This window comes from Cetorhinus maximus, chromosome 6 (genome assembly GCF_964194155.1).
Source record: "Cetorhinus maximus chromosome 6, sCetMax3.hap1.1, whole genome shotgun sequence".
Classification (NCBI taxonomy): Eukaryota; Metazoa; Chordata; class Chondrichthyes; order Lamniformes; family Cetorhinidae; genus Cetorhinus; species Cetorhinus maximus.
The window spans coordinates 70454190-70477263 of NC_135884.1; the positions used below are offsets into that span (position 1 = coordinate 70454190).

A 23074-nucleotide genomic window follows, 5' to 3' on the forward strand; every position below is an offset into this window, starting at 1 on the left:
TCCAAGGGTTTTAAAGGGAGTGGCTGCAGAGATAGTGGACGCATTGATCGAAATATTCCAGAACTCACTGGATTCTTGAAGGGTCCCAGTGGATTGGAAAACCGCTAATGTGACGCCCCTGTTCAAGAAGGGAGGGAGACAAAAAGCAGGAAACTATAGGCCAGTCAGCCTAACATCTGTCATTGGGAACATGCTAGAGTCCATTTTTAAGGAAGAAATAGAAAGGACATTTAGAAAAGCTTAACACAATCAAACAGAAACATCATGGTTTTGCGAAAGGGAAATTATGTTTGACAAATTTGCTAGAGTTCTTTGAGGAAATAACAAGCAGAGTTGATAAAGGGGAGCCAGTAAATGTAGTGTATTTGGATTTCCAGAAGGTATTCGATGAAGTGCCACACAAAAGGTTATTGCACAAGATAGGAGCAATAAGATAGGTACTGGGGGTAATGTATTTTTTTAATATTAATTCATGGGATGTGGGCATCACTGGCTGGGCCAGCATTTATTGCCCATCCCTAATTGCCCTTGTTCAAAGGGCATTTCAAGAGTCAACCACATTGCTGTGGGTCTGGAGTCACATGCAGGCCAGGCCAGGTAAGGACAGCAGATTTCCTTCCCTAAAGGACATTAGTGAATCAGAAGGGTGAACCAGATGGATTGAGGATTGGTTAACACACAGAAGACAGCGAGTTGGGATTAATGGGTCTTTTTCAGGTAAGAAAAATGTAACTAGTGGAGTGCCACAAGGATCAGTCCTAGGGCCTCAATTATTTACTATCTATATTAATGACTTGGAGAAAGGGGCAGAGTGTGATGTACCCAAATTTGCTGATGATATAAAAATAGATGGGAAGGCATGTTGTGATGAGGACATAAGGAATCTGCAAGGGTATATAGATAGCTTGAATGTAGGAAAGTGTGAGGTCATGCTCTTTGGTAGGAAGAGTCAAAAGGCAGACTATTATTTAAATGGAGAGAGACTCCAAAAAAGTACAGCACAGAAGGATCTGGGTGTTCTTGTGCATGAAACACAAAAGCATGCAGGTGCCAGCAAGTAATTATGAAGGCAAATGGAATTTTGGCTTGTATTACTCGGGGGTTGGTGTTTAAAAATAGGGAAGCCTTGTTACAACTGTACAGGGTGTTGGTGAGGCCGCACCTGGAGTACTGTGTACAATTTTGGTCCCCATATTTATAAGAAAGGCATTGGAGGCAGTTCAAAAGAGATTCACTTGGCTGATTCCTGGGATGAAGGGGTCGACTTACCAAGAACAGCTAAACAGGTTAGGCCTTTATTCATTAGAATTTAGAAGAATGTGGGGTGATCTTATTGAAACATACAAGATTCTGAGGGGGCTTGATGGGGTAGATGTTGAGAAGATGTTTCCACTAGTGGGGGAACCTCGAACTAGGGGACATAGTTAAGAGAATAAGGGGACACTCATTTAAAACTGGGATGTGAAGGAATTTCTTCTCTCAGAGGGTAGTGGATGTCTGGAATTCTCTACCCCAAAGATATTTGGAGGCTAGATCACTGAAAGAAGGTAGATAGATTTTTGAAATATCGGGGAGTTGAGGACTATGAGGAGCTGGCGCGAAAGAGGAACTGAGGCCTGGGGCAGATCAGCCATGATCTTATTGAATGGCAGGGCAGGCTTGAGGGGCCAAATGGCTTATTCCTGCTCATATTTCTTATGTTTTTATCAGCCATGATCGTATTGAATGATGGAGCAGGTTCGATGGGCTGAATGGCTTACTCCTATTCCTATGTTCCTATGACTGTATCAAAAATTTACTATACTTGTTCCTCTCAACCAAAACTGTATGCTATACTAGGATCATCACTGGATTTCTGTTCTTCACGATTAACCTCCTTAAAAAGTTTTCTTCCTCCACCTCCAAGCGCAAAAACTCGTAGTTTTTTGTATCAAAAGATCATCACTGCAACTTCCTTGCTCCTGATCTCCAAGTTTTGCAACCACCCCCTCCATTATGCAAGTTCTCCTCCCTCTCCAAGCTAATCTTTTCTATGACATCCACTTTTTTTGAACCCCTCCTCATTCAACAATGTTAATCAACTTTTGTACTTTGCCCCTGTTGTAATAGGGTTCGGTTGTTGTGACTCATTCATAAAACGGTCTTATGTGTTTAAATATGAACCTTTTATTTGTAGTCTTTAATTATTTACAGATCCCAGGCTGCTGTCATGCACGGTGCTGTTGCCATGCAGTTAGGCTGTTTCAAGAGTATTTTTTCTAGACTGCTGTCTGAGTCTATTACTATGTGCCTCTATACATCATACTGTGGGTGGTACTATGCTTAAGTCCCATGTTAACCCCTGCTCTGCCCAGCACCCTGACATTGCAATGTCATGTAGGCACACACAACACCCTACAACAGTCCCCACGTTAGCTGCCATTGCTAATGGTTCCCTTCCATCAGGCTCTGGCTTTCTCCCTTGCACAGCTAGTATCATCACCCCTCTCCTCAAAGAACAATAATGTGACAATAATGGACTACTTGACCACCTTCCAGAATCTGACACTGTCAGTTCACTGTACTATCCTTCTACATAGTCCATCTTGGTGGGACAGTCCTTGTGTGATTGCGATTAAATGCATCCATGCATCTCTAGTAATGCTGTCTTTTCCCTGTCTCCCAAAGAACAATTCGCAACCTCCTCCATGTCCTCATCTATATGCTGACCCCAAATAAAATCATTCGTGGACATTAAGTAGCTTCTAAACATATGCTAATAGCACCCGGCTCTCCTCTGACATCCTCATGGATGAATTACAACTTTTTCCAGCATTAGGAAGACTGGATCTATTGTTTACTACCCATTCAAATTTCAATCCTTTACCATTCCCAATCACTGCCCTGGACACTCTGATGGAAATTAGAAATAGAAATTAGGAATAGGGTTAGAATATACATATATATAAAATTGGCTTGAAATAGGTAAAGAACAATGTTACTGTTTTAAGCTCATTATGTTTAAAGTTCATTTTTACTGGAACTTACTTAAGGTTTCACTGTCGTGGAAACCAAGCTAGGGAAATCATTAGCCTGAATTTTTCCCTCGTCGAGCGTGTGCGATCGGTGGGCCCGGGAGCAGTCGGGGAATAGGCCCCCGACCACAATCAGCCCCGACCGTGATTTCACCGCCAATTAACGGCCAGCCAGTGTGAAACGCGCTGAAAGCTCAGCACTGCCAGGGTGGGGCGGGAAGAGGGTGGGTGCCAACGTCACTGCGGGTGCAGGTGAGCACTTCCACTGAGCTCCCTGAAGGCAGACTGCTGCCTCAGGGAGCTGCAGATCTGCAAATAATAAAATAAAGCACAAAAAAGCTGCAAAAAATGTCCATGCAGTACAATCAAGCACCTGAAAGCATACCTCATAAAAATTCTGTCACCAATTTCTTTTTATTGTATTTCCTAACGAAGATTTCATCTGGCCTTGGATGAGGTTTCATCAAAAATGTAAAGGCCGCCTGGCCGATTGCCCCATCTGCCAACTTTAAGGTTGGATGGGCCAAAAAAAATCACATTCAATTGTGCCATTAATTGTCAGTGGGCGTGCTTCTGACTGCCATGCGCGCCTGCCGAGCAAAATATCGCGTGAGTGCATGATGATGTCGGGATGTGCCCGATTTTACACCTGTTCGGGTTGGTTGCGCGTCTGCCCGTGGGGTGTAAAATTCTGCCCATTATCCTTAGATAAGGTGATCTAGTTTAAACAAAGAGCCAGAGTTGGGAATATATGAAGCTGTATTAGACATTTCCTTTAACTTTGATTAACTAAGATGGTTGCTGAAATACACGTATCCAGTAGTATGTGGAAACATTAGGTATGACTGCAATGAATAATAGTCTGCCTCACCAGCCTGATAAGTGGTAAGAACAATCTAACTGATAGTGGGTTGTTATGGGAGAATTAAACTATTCTGGGAAAGATAGCTTGAGAGGTGATAGGGAAAAGATGAGATAAAAATATGACCAGAATACATGCAAAAGGCCAAAGAGGCTAAAAGAGGGTAGATTCACATCAAGGGCAGGACATTTAACTCAAAGTTTAGAGAAAGAACTCCATGTTGGATAGGTTTTTTGAAATAAAGTAAATCTTTATAGAACTAAAAGGCCTTGTCAATAATCCATCCAAACATCATGAGAAAGGGTATAAAGTAAGAGATTTTGTAACGGTTCATTGCAGTAGGTGGTGGACAAGGACTCTGAAGGAAGACTCCAGTCCAACATTCCTGAGGGATTCCAGAAATCAATAAGACCTAACACCGAGAAGAGAAAAGATCTAACACTGAGAAGAGAAGTGAAGAGGCAAGGAGCTGTTTGTGCCTGGCAGTTATCCTGCCCAATCTGGACTGGTACTTGCTACTTGTCACAGTCATCTTTTGCTATATAATTAGTAATATTATATTCCGTTTTAAACTCTTACTAACGCTCAACATCCCACCATATTGGTTGTACTTAAATCCTGATTGATTGGATAATGATGACTCTCAATTAACTTTTTAAGTTTAACTTAGACTATCTCTCAAAGATTAATATTCTCACACCTCATTCATGTTGTTTGACCCTGAACTGAGCTTTCAAACTTGCATCCTACCTATCACCAAGACTGCTTACGTCTAGATTCATAATATTGCCCTTTTCTGCTGAAAAACTCATCTTTGCCTTTACCTCCAGACTGGATTATGTCAATATCCTCCTTGCTGGTCTCCTATCTACCACAAGCTTCATAAGCTCCAACTTATCAAAAACAAAGCTCCTTGCATCCTGTTCTGCTGACCCATCACCCCTGGTCCTTGCCAACGTACAATGCTGTTAACTCATTACATTTAAAATCATTCTCCTCATCTAAAGTCTCCCATGGCCCTGCTCCCTATTTCTGCAACCTCCTTCAGCCTCATATACTCATCCTCCATCCACTGGTGTTCAGGCATTGGCCTTGTGTGCATTCTCCTCTTTTACCTGCTTATTGGCAAAGCCTTCAGATTGGTCCCACTCTCTAAAACTTTTTCCCTATACTTTGGTTAAACTACGTAAGAGAAAGAATAGACTGGATGTTAGGCAGTTTTTCTTTCAAAAGAAATTAGAGAGCCTCTAGAATACATTGTCAAATATTGTCCTTGGTGCTGACTCTCAGCATGCCTTCAAGAAGGAGCTTGATTTTCTTGTCTGGGGCAGTGATTGCATCATATACAAGGAGTGTGTCTATATAGATAAACTTGGCCCATGTCATCTCTTGGACTGGCTTTGATCTCCTGAGGGGGTCAGAGTGGCATTTGCCAGACTATTTTTCCCCTAATTGGCCCTGGGTTTTTCTCTGTTTTTTTTTGCCTCTCCCTGGTGATTACATGGTTGCTAGGGTGGGGAGTTGGAGGGAGTGTTTTGTTATGATGCTCCAGCTACCATGGTGTTGGGCAGGCTTGATGGGTCAGCTAATCTTTGCTTGTCCATCAATTTTATACGTTCATATACCTGTCTACTTTTCTATTTCAACTTGGGATTTGGTTACATTCCTTATCACCCATCCCCTTATGTACCCCTAACTGGAAAATGTATGGGATTTTTTTTCCCATAAAAAAGAGACCATAAATGCAAGCTGTTGTTGTTGATGTCTTCCTCCTCCCTTTCTCTAGATGTGGAACAGGGACTAGAGCTAAGCCCTATTACATTTTTCTTATATATTCGTTCATGGGATGTGGGCGTCACTGGCTAGGCCAGCATTTATTTCCCATCCCTAATTGCCCTTGAGAAGGTGGTGATGAGTTACCTTCTTGAACTGCTGCAGTCCATGTGGTGTAGGTACATCCACAATGTTGTTAGGAAGGGAGTTCCGGGATTTTGACCCAGCAGCAGTGAAGGAACGATATAGTTCCAAGTCAGGATGACGTGTGGCTTGGAGGAGAAGTTCCCAGGTGGTGTTCCCATGCATCTGCTGTCCTCATCCTTCTAGGTGGTAGTGGTTGTGGGTTTGGAAGGTGCTGTTGAAGGAGCCTTGATGAATTGCTGCAGTACATCCTGTAGATGGTCCACACTGCTGCCACTGTGCGTTGGCGGTGGAGGGAGTGAATTTGAAGGTGGTGGATGGGGTACCAACCAAGCAGGGTCCTTTGTCCTGGATGGTGTCGAGCTTCCTGAGAGTTGTTGGAGCTGCACTCATCCAACCAAGTGGAGAGTATTCCATCACACTCCTGACTTATGCCTTGTAAATGGTGGACAGGCTTTGGGGAGTCAGGAAGTGAGTTACTCGCTGCAGAATTCCCAGCCTCTGACATGCTCTTGTAGTCACAGTATTTATATGGCTGGTCCAGTTCAGTTTCTAATCAATGGTCACCCCCAGGATGTGGATAGTGGGGGAATCCAGCGATGTTAATACCAGTGAATGTCAAAGGAAAATGGTTTGATTCTCTCCTATTGGAGATTGTCATTGCCTGGCATTTGTGTGGCACAAGTGTTACTTATGTTACTTACATATGTAACAAAATGTTACTTACATATGGCCACACTGTTACTTCATAGCACAACACACCTGGGCCCTCCATAGGTCCAGCTCAGAATTTTATCTACACCTGAGAGATTTACACAATGAGCTAGAGATGAACACACTAGGTGAGAAACAGAGGACAAGAGGGCAGGAATAGGTGGTGTGGCAAAGGAGGAAGAAGGAACATGTTTCTCGGTATCCATCCTAATGTGGCTGATCAAACTGGGGACCTGCACTTCTTAAGACCCATGATGCTTTCTAAGTATAGACCATTGAGATCATCATTAGAGGCTGTGTCAAGCAGGGTTCTGCAAATGAGAATCTACTTATTGTCCTTGTGCATTCTTGCATGACAGCTTTGCAACACTTTAGTCCATCAAGGGCTGTGTGGTAACTCCAAGGATATCTGTAACAGGGCCCACCAAGTTATTACCCGTATGGGTAGGCAATTATTCTCAGAACACTGCCTAAGAGAACAAGAGTTCGAAAGTACAATGGGCAATCTCTTGCAGTTTCAGCAAGCTTGGGGTTAGAGAGGACAATAAGTTAAGGTTTCACTGATCTCATTGGTGTCATTAAGCCATAATGAGAGAATGCTTGGCAGCAGGGACAAAGCTGGAATGAGCACCTATCTTTTAGAGCACCACCATGAATCTAATTCCAGCTGTTCACTCCCCTCTGATGGAGGCATACACGGCACAGAAAGCACCAGGTACTCACACAGCTGCAGGGTTGGCATAGCCTGCAACTGATCAATCTCAGAAGTTAATAGGTCACAACTGCAAGGATGTCAGAAACTAAAGGTTCTTAGACAAATATAGCAGCCAGGCACCTTGCACATTTCATCTACTCCAGTCACCTCCCATACTTCTGCCATCATGGTGGATGAATATTCTACCACCAATTGTGGGGTTATGATGAAGGGCAATGGTCAGAAGTCCAGAATCTAGCTCTGCCTTGAAAATATTCAAAGGCTATGCTTCCACCACCTTTTCAGGAAGAGGGTTCCAAAGACTCACGACCCTCTGAGTGAAAAAGTTTTGCCTCATCTCTGTTTTAAAGGGGCAACCCCTTATTTTTAAACAGTGACCCTTAGTTCTAGATTCTCCCACAAGAGGAAACATCCTCTCCGTATCCACCCTGTCAACATCCCTCACGGTCTTACATGTTTCAATCAAGTCGCCTCTTACTCTTCTAAACTCCAGCAAATACAAGTCTAGTCTGCCCAACCTATCCTCATAAGACAACCCACCCATTCCAGTTATTAGTCCGGTAAACCTTGTTCGCTCATGCCGCCAAACATGCCTGACACTAATGGGCATGGTAAATTCCACCCTAAGTCTGGTGGTGGGTAGGAAAGTCGGCATTATTCCTGCTGGCGGCGGGGCAAGTGAACACGCACGATCTTCTGCTTTTCAGCTTATTAATTATGCATCTTTGAGGATTTCGGCAAATTTCATGGCAGGGGTGGGCCAGGAAGTCACCCGTTCAGCCGTTACCTCATGGGGTTGAAGGTCCTGGCACCATTTTTAAAGTGCACCCGGACAGACGTTCACTCATTGCAGGCCAGGAGCTTTGCTCAAAGCCAGCAGGCAAGTGCTAAGCTCTTCGCCTGGCCTCCATCTGGAAATGGCATCCCCACCCCATCCCTTCCAGGTAAAGGACATCCTTTATCCAGAGATGAGTGTTCCTCCCATTCAAACATGAATGCGTATGGAGACATTGCTCTTTGAGCAGGGTCTTGAGAGCCATGTGTAAGAAGCGTCAAGTGGACAATTTCCCCTTGTCTCCACTCCCCTTGAAATTCTATAGAGAGACCATTGTTTTGGCAGCATAGAAGGACTAACTGCATGAACCGTTGTCCCCCTGGAGGATGGAGGTTTGGAGTAGTGAGTTGGCTGCCATCCACCAGCCGTGCCTCTTGGAAGCATCCATCTCCTTCCCTCCATCCCTGCCTCTGACTGCAGCCGATGGCAAATGGCATAGAACGAACAGCAGCTCCACACCTTGCTGGGATCCCAATGTTATGAGACCCATGAGTCGGGAACAAATCTGTTGCAATGCGGGCTTCACCACTGTGAGGAGAACACAAGTGGGTATCTTTGATATCCAGTTGCCTCATAATTATTAAGGTGTCCCTTTAGTCGACCACTTGTGCTGACCTTGAACTCCACCCACCCAAAAAGACCTTTCTTCCTGATTGACTAGCTACTTGGTATAGGTCAGTTTGGTAAAATGGTGCACGTCACCTTTAAACTCGCTCCACCACCTTCTACCTTCCCCCTGTCACCCACCAACTTCCTTCCCCCCATCACCATAGCCCAACCCAATATGACCATTTCTCTCCCCTCTGTCACTCTTGAACCTCTTCCAGTTACCCTGGACCCTATCACAATCCACCTCCTTCCCTGGATTTTCTCCCTCCCCCCACCTTTCCCTGACATTGCACTTCCCTCCTTCCCCAGGGTACTCTCCCTACCCTTCCCCCATAAACCTGCTTCCTGTGTCCAGCCTTTGCTCCACCCTTCCACCCTATACCCACTTCCAGCTTTTGCCTGCCACCCTTGTCCAGCCTTGGTGCAGCGCTTGCTAGCAACACTCAATATGAGTGAAGTTATGCAAGGTCCCAAGAAGCAGAAAGTAACATCTATGGACATCAAAGTTGTGGAAGAGGTGAAGCTCGCCAGGCGCAAGCCACTTACATACAATCGTAAAACTGAATGATCTAAATTTTTGCTGGTGGGTAATGTAATTTTGAGGGGGAGCTTAATTCTGATGAGGTGGTCTTTTAATAAACATGCATGAGATACTAATGCATGCAGATAGGGTTCCTGACATTGTTCATCGGGAAGCTCGACCTGCCTTTAACCCGCCTTGAAAGTCGGGAGAACAAAGTTCCTGCCTTCAGGTAACAGATTTTTTGCTTCCCGCCAAATTCAGAGCCCCCACCCACCATGATTCCCACTGCTGATGGGAACACAAAATTCAGCCCCTAGAAACCAAGCGTCAGCACTACCACATAGTGGCTGCTTCTGCCTCCTGCTCTGGAGGTCACTGCTTCTCTTTGGCAATTTGCCACAAGCCTGGGGGTTGAAAAGTGTTTAGTAAAGGAGGATCATCCCTGGATAATGACCCGGGTTAGTGGTTTGAAGATCTCCTATTCAATTAACTTTTCATGGCCCCTGAGGGATAGCTAACTTGACATGAGAAGAAAAGCACAGTCAAGGATTCCTTTACATGGAAATTATGGGTAGAGGGGCCAAGTGGCCTACTCTTGCTCCTAATTCGTATGTTCCTAGTTTGTATGTTCAAGTTAAGGGACCACAGAGTGCAATTAACAAAGAAAATGTGACATCAATAGGGATCAATCAAAAATAATTCTCACTGCTAGAAACCTTTCACAGATTGAGCCTTTTCACCAAGACCCTTTTTAAGGCATGAATATCACCATCAGGATCCGTTTTAAGGAGACGTGTTTCTTGATCAGGATCCTTTAAAATGAACAAGTCTCCATTGAGATTCTCTTATTGAAATGGATCATCCTCTGGATCTGTTTTAAAAAGATGGGGCTCTCCGTCAGGAGAGAGTTTAACTGGTGGAATCTCTTTGATAGCATAACTCTCATTAACAAAACCTCCTGTTTAATAGCAATTTGAAATCTTTGATTTTACCATTTTGTTCTGCTTTGGGTAAGGAGACTTGACAGTTGCCTGGGACCAGCAACAACAGTTTGGCATAGCTGAGGCTCAACACTACAGGAACTTCAAACTTGCATTTCATCTCTCTATGGTAGAGTGAAAACATTATATCAGATTATTACCCTCCATACTTTTGAATGATTCTCATCTTTAGGACACTTGTGATAGAGGCTCTTGTGGTATTTCAGAATTTGGAGACATAAGGACCCCTCTGTTATTGTCTCATATCAGTTTGCATGTCTGTTACCCATGGAAATCCATCATCATGTTCACAGTCTCAAATTCAATTTATTGAAAAACCTATACCTGTCTGTAGGGTTTCTATGTGCTTAATATGGAGCGTGAACCCATTTCCCATACAGGCATTTCCCACTTATTTCAGAGCATGGAGGTCAATTGCACATCGGCAGAGTCAAAACTTATGGAGCTTAAGTATGTGAAAGTGCACCACTGAAGCTGAAGCAGCTGTACTAGCACAGTTTATAAAAGCAAGACTCATCTATCTAGGTCCATCCTATCCATTAAGACTTCAGCCAGCAAGGTTATTTGGAGCCAAATGGAAAGAGTTCTAGTCAGCAGTAACAAATCTAACCTTCAGCTTCCTTTAGTCAGCCAGTTTGGCAAGTTGTACAGCACTTTGGATCTGCCTTTGAGTGTGTCTCAAAGAGCTGACCTGGCTTATCATCAGCCATATCATCTTGGAGCTACAAAAAATCCCATCAATGTCCCAAAAGCCCAAAAAGGACAGTGACTCCAATAGGACCCCTCTAATAAGAAGACTCTCAACCACTGGAAACCCTCTAATAGAATCTGACCACTGGAATGCAGTATCACACTAGACAGTGCATACAGTTACTAATCTAGGGATGTTTCAGGAATCAGGTCACTTCAGTTGCATGTAAACCTCAGCACCTTTGTATTGTTACAGAAAGTAAGAACCTACATTTATAGAGTTCTTTATTACATCTCTTACAAACATGTCAAAGCACTTCACATGCAATTAATTAATTAAAGTGCAGTCATAGCTATTATATGTCAGTCTTTTACTCACAGCAAGGACCCCCAACCAAATGACATGAGTATCAGTTAAACTGGTTTTGGTGCTATAGGTCCAGGAAGGTTTTGGCCATTCTCTTCTTTCTCTACTGTTCTGGGATTTTTAAAAAATTCACCTTAACAAGTGGAAATGGCCTCAATTCAACATTTCATCTTAAGGACAGGACATCCTCAGGGAAACTTGAACCGGCCACCTTTGGACTCTAAGATTAGAGTGTCAACAAATGGGCCAAGCTGACAAAATATGAACACTCGTGATTATACATAATTTCCATTATTCATCAAGCTGCAAGAGCACCCTCCATTATGCTAAAGAATGAAGGTTCCACAAGATTGACTGATTTTTAAAAGCGAGGCTGAATGGCAGACATAGTTTAAGAAAGGCACAAATCTTGAGATTCTTTTTAAAGAGGTACAGATCCTCCATCTTAAACACTGGAAAGGACTTGAAAAAGTGACCAGAAGTAAAAGAAATCCAGGTGCAATTATACAAACCTTTCAGCCTTGTTTAACATGTGGATTGTAACATGCTTATTGATCCTTACCTGTATAATTATCAGCCTGCAGATGCATGTCACACAGTTTATGGATGTAACGGATATACATCTCCTCCTTGTTAATCTCCGATTTGTAAAAATTCTGAAATAAATGTAATTATCTGTTAAGCAATTCGATAATCAGAGCTGGAAAAGGCTAGTGGAAAAGATCATTTTAAATGGAACACTGATCACCCTTCAACATTAATTATTGCCCATTGATTTCTGGGTCTCTAACAATACAACCCTAGGAGCTTTTATCCGAATCTAACCTGTTCTCTACCTATAATAATAACCTGCCATAGATGTTGCCAGACCTGCTGTGCTTTTCTAGCATTTCCTGTTTTTATTTCAGATTTCCAGCATCTGCAGTATTTTGCTTTTATTTTATCACTCTGACCTATCCTGGGAGTCTTTGATGTGCCTGTGTCAAGGGACCTTTACTCTGTGCCTAACGTATGCTGTACCTTGCAGTGCTTGACATGGCTATGCTGAGGATAACTTATGTTCCATCTGAGGAGTTCTATGTCAGGCTTAAAGGCAAAGCTTTATTCTGCAACTATTTTCTTATGTGTTTGACCCAGAAGTACTTGATGCTGACACTGAGTACCAAACTTGGGGAAAAAAGGTTCACAGTTATGAGCTCGAAAAGAAACCTTAAACAAAGAGAAAATTACTTGCTTACCAACAAATTAACAGTACAGCCAATCTTCTTATTTTCAGTTTCATCCCCTTTCATACAATCCCTGAGGAGAAGAAAGGAGGTTGGACTCAAAAATGATGCCACATTACAGGAATAAGTAGTTTATAAATTGTAGTTTCTGTAGAGGATTTCTGTTCAGAGGTTACACAGCTAACTTTCTGCATGGAGTCAGACTCAAGATGCTAATCCAGAACTGAGCTCCTGCTTTCATGGAAGATTAAATCCCCAAGTTTCATCAAGTGATTGAACATGTGATTGCCAAAGATCAGCCATGTGCTCCCAACTTGTCAGGATTTTGAGGATGGTGTGGTTTTATCCTGCCAACTGAAGAGTCAGCGGAGAACACATTCCCGCCGTTACTGTCTGCCCCACAGTTGTTTAATGCTCCAACAAATGTTAATTGACTAGAGACGGGACTTCTGCCCCTCACTCAGGAGGAAGTCTCAATCTGATTGGCCAGCAGCTCTCTGGTCCCTGCAGCACCAGAAGCTGTAGTGGACAGGACTGCATGCAGTCCCCAGAGCCCAAGTCCCAGGACCAGGCAAGTGCGGGCATCTCAAGGCAGGGAGGGGAGATCAGGCCCATGGGAGTGGGCAGAGGGAGGTGGGGATGTTGGTAGAAAGGCTGGGAGGGAGGGAGGACTTACAAGGGCTGGATCTTCTGGGAGGTGCGCCTGATGTTATAAAGGGCTGTTGATGGAGGTGCCCCTCCCCTTTCCTGAATATGGTTCATTTTCGGACCTCCACCTGATCCTGAACTCCTCATGCCAGCCTGAAAATTGAGGCCTCTCCCATCCAAGTGTAAAACTGCAGAGAGGTTGGGGCAGGCGGGAGCCTGGTGGGAAGGCCATCCGAGAAACTTTACGGTCACTCCCCCGCCTACAAATCCACTGATGAGGGAATGTAAAATTCTGCCCATAGAGTGGTTACAGCACAGAAGGAGATCATTCAGCCTGTCAAGTCCATGCTAGCTCTCTGCAAGAGCAATTTAACCAGATACAATCTCCCACCCTTTCCCCGTAACCCTGAAAATGTTTTCTCTTCAGGTGTTTATCCAATTCCCTTTTGAAAGTTACAAGTGAATCTGCCTCTACCATACTCTCAGCAGTGCATTCCAGATCCTACCTACACTCACAGCTTAAAAAAATTTTCTCCATATGTCGCCTTTGGTTCTTTTTGACAATCATCTTAAATCTGTGTCCCTGCTTTTTGACTCTTCAGTCAATCTGAAAAATTTCTCTCTATTTACTCTGTCTAGATGTTGGGCACCTCGATCAAATCTCCTCTCAACCTTCTCTAAGAGGAACAACCCCAGCCTCTCCAACCCCAGCTCTGAAGAAGAATCATAAGGACTCGAAACGTTAACTCTGTTTTTTTTCTCTCCACAGATGCTGTTAGATCTGCTTAGTTTTTCTAGCATTTTCTGTTTTTGTTCCAGCTTCTCCAATTTATCCACATAATTGAAATCTCTTATCCCTGGCACCATTTTCGTAAATCTTTTCTGCACCCTCCCTAAAGCCTTCACACCCTTCCTAAAGTGCTGTCCCCAGAATTGGACACAATACTCCAGTTGAGGCTGAACCAGTGTTTTATAAAGGTTCATTACAGTTTCCTTGCTTTTGTACTCTAGGCCTCAATTTATAAAGCCACAGATCCTGAACTAACCACGTTCTCAACCTGCTTTGCTGCCTTCAACAAGTTGTGCATATATACCCTCAGGTCTCTCAGTTCCTGCACCTCATTTAGAATTGTATCCTTACTTTATATTGCATCTCGTTGCGTGAAAGGAGGACTAGTGGCACCATGGATTAGTGGGGTATAGGTTATGGTTGCAATTCTCTGTAGGGAAAATTCTTGATCTCACCAAAGTCAGGTGGAGCCAGGATGGAGAACATGCGAATAGGAGTAGGCCATGCTGCCCTTGAACCCTGTTCCACTATTGAAACAGATTTTGGCTGCTCTGTACCTCAACTCCATTAACCTGCATTAGCTCCATATCCCTTGGTATCTTTACCCAACAAAAACCTAGGGCAGAATTTTCTGCTTGACATGCGGGGGGCGGGCCCCGCACATAAGCATGTAAAATGACATGCAGTGACGTCGGGTGAGTGTCCCGATGTCACCGCGCACCATCGCGATATTTTGCTGGGCAGGTGCGCGATGAAATTTGATGCGCACCCGCCATTAACTAACGGGTTAGTTAAGGCCCTTAAATCGACACCGATTTTTAGGCGCCCGTGCGATCTTCGGGCTGGCGCACGGCGCAACGGGCAGGCAGATAAGAGATTTTTTAATAAAACTCATCCATGGGTGGAATAAGATGGCTCAGTGGGGTTGTCAATCTGGTCTGTGAGTATTTATTGCAGAAAGTTTTTTAAACTTGCCTTTGTGACTTGTAGCAGTTCAGAACGAATTCCAGCAGATTTCTGTGTACTTTGAACCTTCAGGTCAGCACTCTGCAGTCAGTAATCTTTATTGGGCCTGCAGCTTTCCGGAGGCCTTCCTTTAGCCTGGGTATGGGTTCTGGCATGTCCACTGGAGGCAGCTCCTCTGAGGAGGGAGAGCTAGAATAAGGAGGAGACCAGGGGTGCACAATCAACCTCCAGGAGAGCCACCTTTGGGGGTACAGGCACAGGCACAAGGGGCACAGGGCCAAGAGGTAGTCCAAGGTGGAAGGGGCTGCAGAAGACGCCACTATCCTGCTGCCAAGGTATACAGGCGGTGAAGCAGCTACCTCAATATGACTGAGGTGCAGTGCTGAAGGAGGCTCCGACTGTCAAGGGAGACAGTCAATTACACCTGTCAGATGATTGGCCCTGAGATCTCTGCTAACTGTATGGGTGGACACCCCATTCCAGTGGCTCTGAAGGTCGCAGCTGCCCTCAACTTCTATGCCTCTGGTTCCTTCCAGGGCTCAGTGGGTGATCTTTGCGGTGTCTCCCAATCAGCTGTCTACACTTGCGTCAAGCAGTCACAGATGCTCTGTTCGGGCGTGCATTAACCTTCATCCACTTCCGTTGGGACCAGGCAAGCCAGACAGAGCGAGCCAGAGGCTTCGCGGCCATTGCTGGTTTCCCCCGCGTCCAGGGTGTAATCGACTGCACACATGTGGCCACCAAGGCACCAGCAGGTGAGCCCGGTGCCTTCATCAACAGGAAGGGCTTCCACTCCATGAATGTGCAGATAGTGTGTGATCACAGATGCTGATTCTACAAGCCTGTGCCAGGTACCCAGGCAGCTCCCACGATGCCTACATCCTTAGACACTCCCAGCTGCAGGGGCTCTTCAGTGCTCCAGTTCAGCTTGATGGGGATGGCTGTCGGGTGACAAGGGCTATCCCCTCAGAAGGTGGCTCAGGACGCCTCTCTGCCATCCAATATCAGAAGCTGTGTCGCGGTACAATAAGAGCCACACCTCCAAAAGGGCTGTGGTGGAGAGCGCCATCGGTCTTCTCAAGATGTGCTTCCGATGCCTGGACCGCTCAGGGGATGCACTTCAGTACCCCCCAGATCGTGTGTCGGTGATAGTGGTTGCATGCTGTGCTCTCCACAATCTTGCGCTGGAAAGGGGGGACGGAGTGGACGATGAGGACGTTGACGCAGTGGATGCAGCTGCACACGATGAGTTCAGCACTGATTCTGAGGATGAGGAAGCACAGGGGAATGATGAGGGGCTAAACGTTGACCCGGGACTACACAAGGAGGCAGGGACATCCAGGAGACTTTAATCCAATGAACCTTCAGCTAGTTCCACAAAAATGGATCAGCAGGACCAGCCTTGCCTGGCGCTTCCCTACTCGGCACTTAAGTGCTAAATCTGCCACTTCATCAGCTGCAACTAAGGGCTTTGGACATAAACTTCAATGTCCACTCAAACACTCATGATATGTATGTAAAACATACAAATGCAGAACAATGGAACCAGCCTCAGCCATGGTAACACATCTGGTTTTAATTTTCACCATCAGAAGTTCTCACAAAGTCAAAACAAAACGTTATTCAAGCAGAAACAAATAATAAGTCCCTAGTCTAGGGCCAACACAAAAGCACCAGTGGGAAGCCCATGGTGTGCCTAAGGTGCCTTATGCTTACGTTTACGGGTACTACATCTTGGTGCCGCCCCATCGCTCGGAGTGGCATCTGAGACAGCCTGCTGACTCTGCTGTCCTGTTAGTCTCGATGACCTTGGCAGCCGTCCTCTGGCCCGTGGAGCCTATGCTGGCCCCGCCTGGGAGGGATCTGCCGGGTCCATAGCTGGCATCTCCCCAGTCGTCGCAGCCTCACCCAATGAAGCAGTCACTAGGAGAGGGGTGGAACAGCTCATCCGGAGCGCCGTGAGAGGAGCCCGCTGATACGACAGGCAGCTGCTCCGTCGATGTGAGGTCACCCCGGACCTCCCTGCTCACCGTCAATGGATGGGTAAACGAGCTGGGAAGCTTGAAGCCCACACCATCTCCCACATTGGCAATGACCAGCTGTGGCCACTGGCACTGTGAGGGCTTGCAGGTCCGAGCACAACCCCAGGAGAAGCTGCTTGTTCTCCTGGAGGCCCCTCTCCACGAGAGTCGTCACTCTCTCCATGGAGGAAGCATGATGCTCTGACATGAGGCTCATTGCATCACCGATGGTCCACATTGACTCCTCCACCACGGACACCAAGCGAAGCATAGTCTCATGTAACACACCCAGATGCTCCCGCACACCCGGCCGCATTTCCTGCAGCTGCTGCGTTGCAGACAACTCCAGAGGCTCATCATCACACACCGACTGAGCATGTGCCTGGTCCCCTGCAGTCCTCCGACTGCTGGTGCCATCGGCACTCTGTCTCTGCCAGCTCCTCCAGCGATTGTGAAGTGCCCTCTCCATTGTGCCCCGGGACACTAGCTGATGTTGCAATGCCCATCGAGGTACTAGTATCTGCGCTGGTGCCTGCCTCGCAGAAATGGTGTGATGCAGGTGACAGCTGAGGGCCCTCAGGTGTGAGAGGGGGCATCTGGAATTCCTCCTGGCAGCCATGCTCTGATGCTGCTGAAATGAACAACAAGGACAGTGGATCAGTTAGCATGCACACAGTGACACACTTCATTCCTTTCCCCCTGGCTCATTATGCGCTCAACCTTCCAGAACCTGTGGACACGAATATTGGTGGGGTGGCAAATAGTCAGGAGGATACCCTTACATTACAGGCGGGTACAGACGGGCTGGTCAGATGGCCTAAGGAATGGAAAATGGAATGTTATGTGGATAAGTGTGAGGTGATGCACTTGGGCAGGAGAAACAAGGCATGAGAATACACGAAGAATGGTAGGACTGTGGAAAGTAAGGAGGGTCAGAGGGATCTGGCCGTGCATGTCGACAGGCCCATTAAGGGAGCAGCACAGGTACATAAGGTGTTTAAGAAGGTAAATGCCATACTTGCCTTTATTATCTGAGGAATAAAATATAGGAACAGGGAGGTCATGTTCCATGTGCAGAAAACGCTGCCTAGGCCACAGCTATAGTTCTGCGTGCAGTTGTGAAATGCGCTTCACGGGAGGGATGTGATTGGAGTGGAGAGAGTGCAGAGGTTGTTGACCAGGATGCTGGCTGTGCTGGAGAGTTTTGACTTATGAGGAGACATAGCATAGACTCGGGTTATTTCCCCTGGAGCAGAGGAGATTGAGGGGTGACATTATTGAGGTTTATAACGTTATGAGGGGCATAGATAGGGTCGACAGAAAGGAACGTTTCCCCTTCGCAGAGGGATCAGTAACCAGGTGGCATAGATTGAAGGTAAGGGGCATGAGGTTGACAGGTAATGTGATGAACAATGTTTGCACACAGAGTGTGTTGGGAATGTGGAACGCACTGCCTGAAAGGGTGGTGGATGCAGAAACCCTCCTAACATGTAATAAGTATTTGGATGTGCAGTTGCGATGCCATAGCATACAAGGCCATGGGAATTGTGGTGGGAAATGGGATAAGGCGACTTCGGAAGGTGCTTGACACGCACATCTTTGAAGGGCCGAGGGACCTTTGTCCATGATCCACACCTCTGACTATCACTCTGTAACCGAGCAATGTTGCAACAATAACAAATCAAACAATCATCAGTGCTATGGATGGTGGGAAGACAGAGCGGTTGTCACTGTTGGCCTCAAATACATGGCCGTTGCACCCCAGCCTCACCGACACTAGTTGACCTGGGCGGTTGGTGCCTCTCAAGCTCCAGGGCCTCCTATTCGAAACAGCTTAACATCATGAGCTGGGCCTGGCCGCCTCCAGTCCACAATCGCTCACATGCATTGTGACCATGCTTCTCCTGAAAACCAGAGAAGACCATTCATTGCGGCTAATCACATATGGACTCTGCACGCGCACGCCGCACCCCAACCACAGTGGCCCATATCAGGCCTCCAGTGCCTCCTCTCCCCGCTACCACTGATCAGTCACACAAAGATAGTACGCCTGCTCCCAACCTCCCACCCCCACAAAGGCCACCTTGGACACATTCTGCATCCATCACTTTAGGAAACACACGGTCTTTGCTCCCATAGCAAGGAGGCGCAACTACGTGCAGCATTGAGGGCAGCAGATGGCTCTTGGCCACGAAACCTTGAGGCTCCCCTTCCATAATCTCATCACCGTGAATAGGGCATGTATTGGTGTTCTGAGTATGCGCCGAGCTGCATCTCCTGCAGGTTGCCCCCAGACTAGTCATGTGCGACTAGGAGCAACACATGGTGCGGGGGAGAACTCATCTCCTCATGAACCACTCAAACTGATGTGAACATGGGCACTACCTGCTTGCCCACCCAGCGTACGAGAAATGCCCAACATGAGTCAATGCAGTCACGACAGTAAGACTTGTGGCAGGGGCCCTCAAAGGTTAAGGCAACCTGCTGGGTTAAATGCCCAATACCAACATGGTACTCACCCTTCCAGAGCGCAACAAATCATTGAAGCGCTTACGGCACTGGATCCAGGTGCGCCGCACCACGTCGTGGGAGCTCACCACCTCCGCTACCTCTTCCCATGTATGTTTGGTCATGTGGGGGGCCTCCTCCCCCATCCTGGGGGATCAACACCTTACGCCGTGCTGCCACCTCCACGAGGAGGGCAGCAAGGCAGTCATCAGAAAAGTGAGGGGTGCATTGGCCCCCGCTGGCCTACCCTGCTCTTGTGGCAGACCCTGCAGCCTGCCCTGCTCCTCTGCCCTTCCCTCCAGCATGCCCTGCTCAGCCGACCCCCTGCCGTGTGGCCTGGAAGTGGCCATTGTGAGCACCCTACAGGAGGCTGCCAAGCTTTCTTTTAAACAGGCTGCCGGGTCACCATTGGACCCGGTGGACTGTGCACGCCCCCCGCAGCCTGCACGCTCCCGCTATTCACGGGAGTTGGAAATGTGCTGGCGGGCCTTAATTGGCCAGCCTGCATAAAATGGCGGCACGGCCCCGATTGTGGGTGCCGATCAGGTCTGCGTCCGTCCACGGCCGCTCCAGCTCCGACCGCCCGACAGGCAGAAAATTCTGCCCCTATAGATCTCAGTCTTGACAACTCCAACTGAATCAGTGTCCACAGTCTTTTGAGAGAATTCCAGGTTTCTACTATTCTTTCTGTGAAAAATTGCTTCCTTATTTCCCTCCTAAATCACCTGACTCTAATTTTAGTAAAGAGGTGTTGAGTAAAAGACAGGAAAGGAGAGAATTTGGTAAATAGAACCTGAATCACATGCCTAACTGTTAATGCCAATGAAGAACAACAATTGTTTGCACTACTGAAAGGGTGCTGCATTGTCAGAAGTGCACTATCTCCTTGCTGATAGGTTAAACTGAGATCCTGTCTATCTGGTCTGGTGGTTCAGGTGGATATAATCCCATGGCCGTATTTCTCTTATGGCAAACATTTCTCTCTCAACCAGCTTCATCAAAAACTGATCAACTGGTCATTAATTTCATTTTCTGTTTGGGGATTCTCACTGAATTCAAGTGATTGCTACATTTGGCAATGTAACAACAGTGAATATGCATAAAAATGATGTTAATGAAGCTCTTTTGAATGTTTTGAGCATGTCAAAGTTCAACATAAATGTAGCTTCTTTCTTTTACACATCCCCACAACTTTCCACCAAACCTTAGGGGTGAGTCAGCTGCTAGGTCTATCCAGCGGTGTACCAAGTCACATATTCATGGCTTTTCTTTAACTCATGCATGTAATGTGGATGTTGCTGACAAAGCCAGCATTTATTGCCCATTCACAATTACCCTTGAGAAGGTTGCGGGTGAACCACCTTTTTGAACCACAGCAGTCCATGTGATGAAGGTACTCCCAGAGTGCTGTTCAGGCAGAGAGTTCCAGGATTTTGTGACAATGAAGGTGATAATAGTTCCAAGTCAGGAGAGTGCGAGACTTGGAGGGGAAATTGCAGGTGGTGGTGTTCCCTGGTGCCTGCTGCCCTTATCCTTCTAGATAGTAGGTGATGACAAAGGAGCCTTGGTGAGTTGCTGCAGTGCATCTTGTAGATGGTATGCAATGCTCCCACGTGTACTGTTGATGGAGGGGATGAATGTTTAAGGTGGTGGATGGGGTGCCAATCAAGTGGACTGCTTTGTCCTGGTTGACATTGAGCTTCCTAAGAGTTGTTGGAGCTGCACTCATCCAGGCAAGTAGGGAGTGTTCCATCATGCTGCATACTTGTGCCTTGTAGATGGTGCAAAGGCACTGGGGAGTCACGGCTGACAAAATACAGCAGATGAATGTCATGGATGGGGACATTTCAGGACTAAATTTAACTGGCAGCTTAATTGGTCGATCCCTTTTTGCAGAGACCTGGGTGATTGTGGAAAATTAGCCATTTTGCTATAATAAAAACAGAAATTTCTGGAAAAACTCAGCAGCTCTGGTGCCATCTGTGGAGAGAGAAAGACAGTTAATGTTTTGAGTCCATATGACTCTTCTTCAGAGCTAAACACAAGCCATTTTGCTTCCTGTTTAACCAAGAGTCTAGGAACAGTGTGCAGTGAAATCTGATAACGAGGCACAGAGAATAAATACTCTTGCATTAAACATAGTGCTATATTTGGGTACAGCTTCAGTTAGAAAAAGGCATTTAGCCTATACTAGATTAGTGTGGCATGCTTTCTGTGTTATGAGAGGCATTATAAAACAAGCAGTGATTGACTTTAATTGTTACTGTGTTTGTTTTATTATGTAAAATCAATCAACTCGTTGACACAATTGATACAACAACATTAATGAAATGTAATTATTAATTTCAAGTTGACCACTGCAGACTGGAGTGCTAAATGGATACCTTTTGTCAGAGAAACACATCACTGAAAGCAATGGACAGGGGGAAAAAAATCAGTTAGTCCGTTGAGTCTGCCCCATAATGTCATGGAAAGACTTAGTGTTATGACTGCCTCACTATCAATAGGTTTACCTGTGATCATTCACCTCCCTCAGAAATTGGGGATGGGCTGTGACAGTACAAAATATTTATGATTTATTTGAAGAAGCAAGGTGGTCTTACATTGTCTAATATTGTTCTAGTGATGAACTAATTGGCTGACTGCAAGTCCCTCCTTAGGGAGCAAACATGCTAACAGCTGATAAAGATTAGGCCATGTGATTGAAAGCTCCTGAGAAGAAACACGTGCTGGGGAGGCTGTACATATAGGGGCATGGGAGAAGAGAATGTTGAGGGAACAGCAATACAAAGTAACATCTGCAAGCATGGGTATGCAGATGAACTGCAGTCAGATTTACATTTTATAGCTGAGAGAGAATGGTTCTGCATTCAAGAAAGCTGCACACACACTTTGGACACAAAGACATGAATCTAATGAATCCCCATGTCAAATCAAATCAATGCACCCATCATTATAGAGAGTTTAAACTCACATTGGGCATAATTGGGACATTCATCAGAAATGACATAAAAAAACTTTAAGGTCCCCATGGGTTCATCAGAGGGATCCCATGAATTGAAGATGATAAGACATAATATATGTTTAAGGCTCTGGGACATACCGTAACATTTAATTTGTTTGTAAATTTGTAATTCTTCATGCCTTTCTGACAAAACATAGCTACCTGTAAAAGTCAACGTTGGCAGAAGCTCATTAGTGAAGAATCCACTAACTATCAATTCAGCCATTTCTAACTTCCATAGAACCACAGAAAGTTTATGGCACAGAAAGAGGCCACCTGATCCATTGTGTCTGAGCTAGCTCTTCAAATCCCCATTGTCTGAAAACAATGGTTAAATAAATAGACCAGCAACTGAAAGGGAAAGTTAGATTGTCAGAATAGATTGCCCAATCACCTGGGTATCAGATACACACTAGTGAATGGTCTGTGAATTGAAGATACACATACTCACGGTATCAGGAACACATACCCACAGCCCAATCCCCACAGTATCTCTCACACACACACACACACACACACACACAAATCCAAACAGTATCAGACACACACACACACACATCCACACCCCTATCCACATGGTTTTAGAGGGACACACTCACAGCCCAATCCCCATGGTATCAGAAAGAAACACACACCCACAGCCCAATCCCCATGGTATCAGAAA

General features: G+C 45.8%; 1 protein-coding gene across 1 annotated transcript in view; it reads right to left on the reverse strand.

The window, feature by feature from the left end:
- Positions 1-23074, reverse strand: part of dock3 (dedicator of cytokinesis 3) — a 1472428-nt gene that overhangs the window by 173005 nt on the left and 1276349 nt on the right. The window contains exons 36-37 of the mRNA XM_078543841.1: positions 12486-12546; positions 11810-11903 (exon numbers count right to left, since the gene is read on the reverse strand). Coding sequence (XP_078399967.1) covers positions 11810-11903; positions 12486-12546 — 155 coding nt within the window. The remainder of the gene's footprint in view (positions 1-11809; positions 11904-12485; positions 12547-23074) is intronic.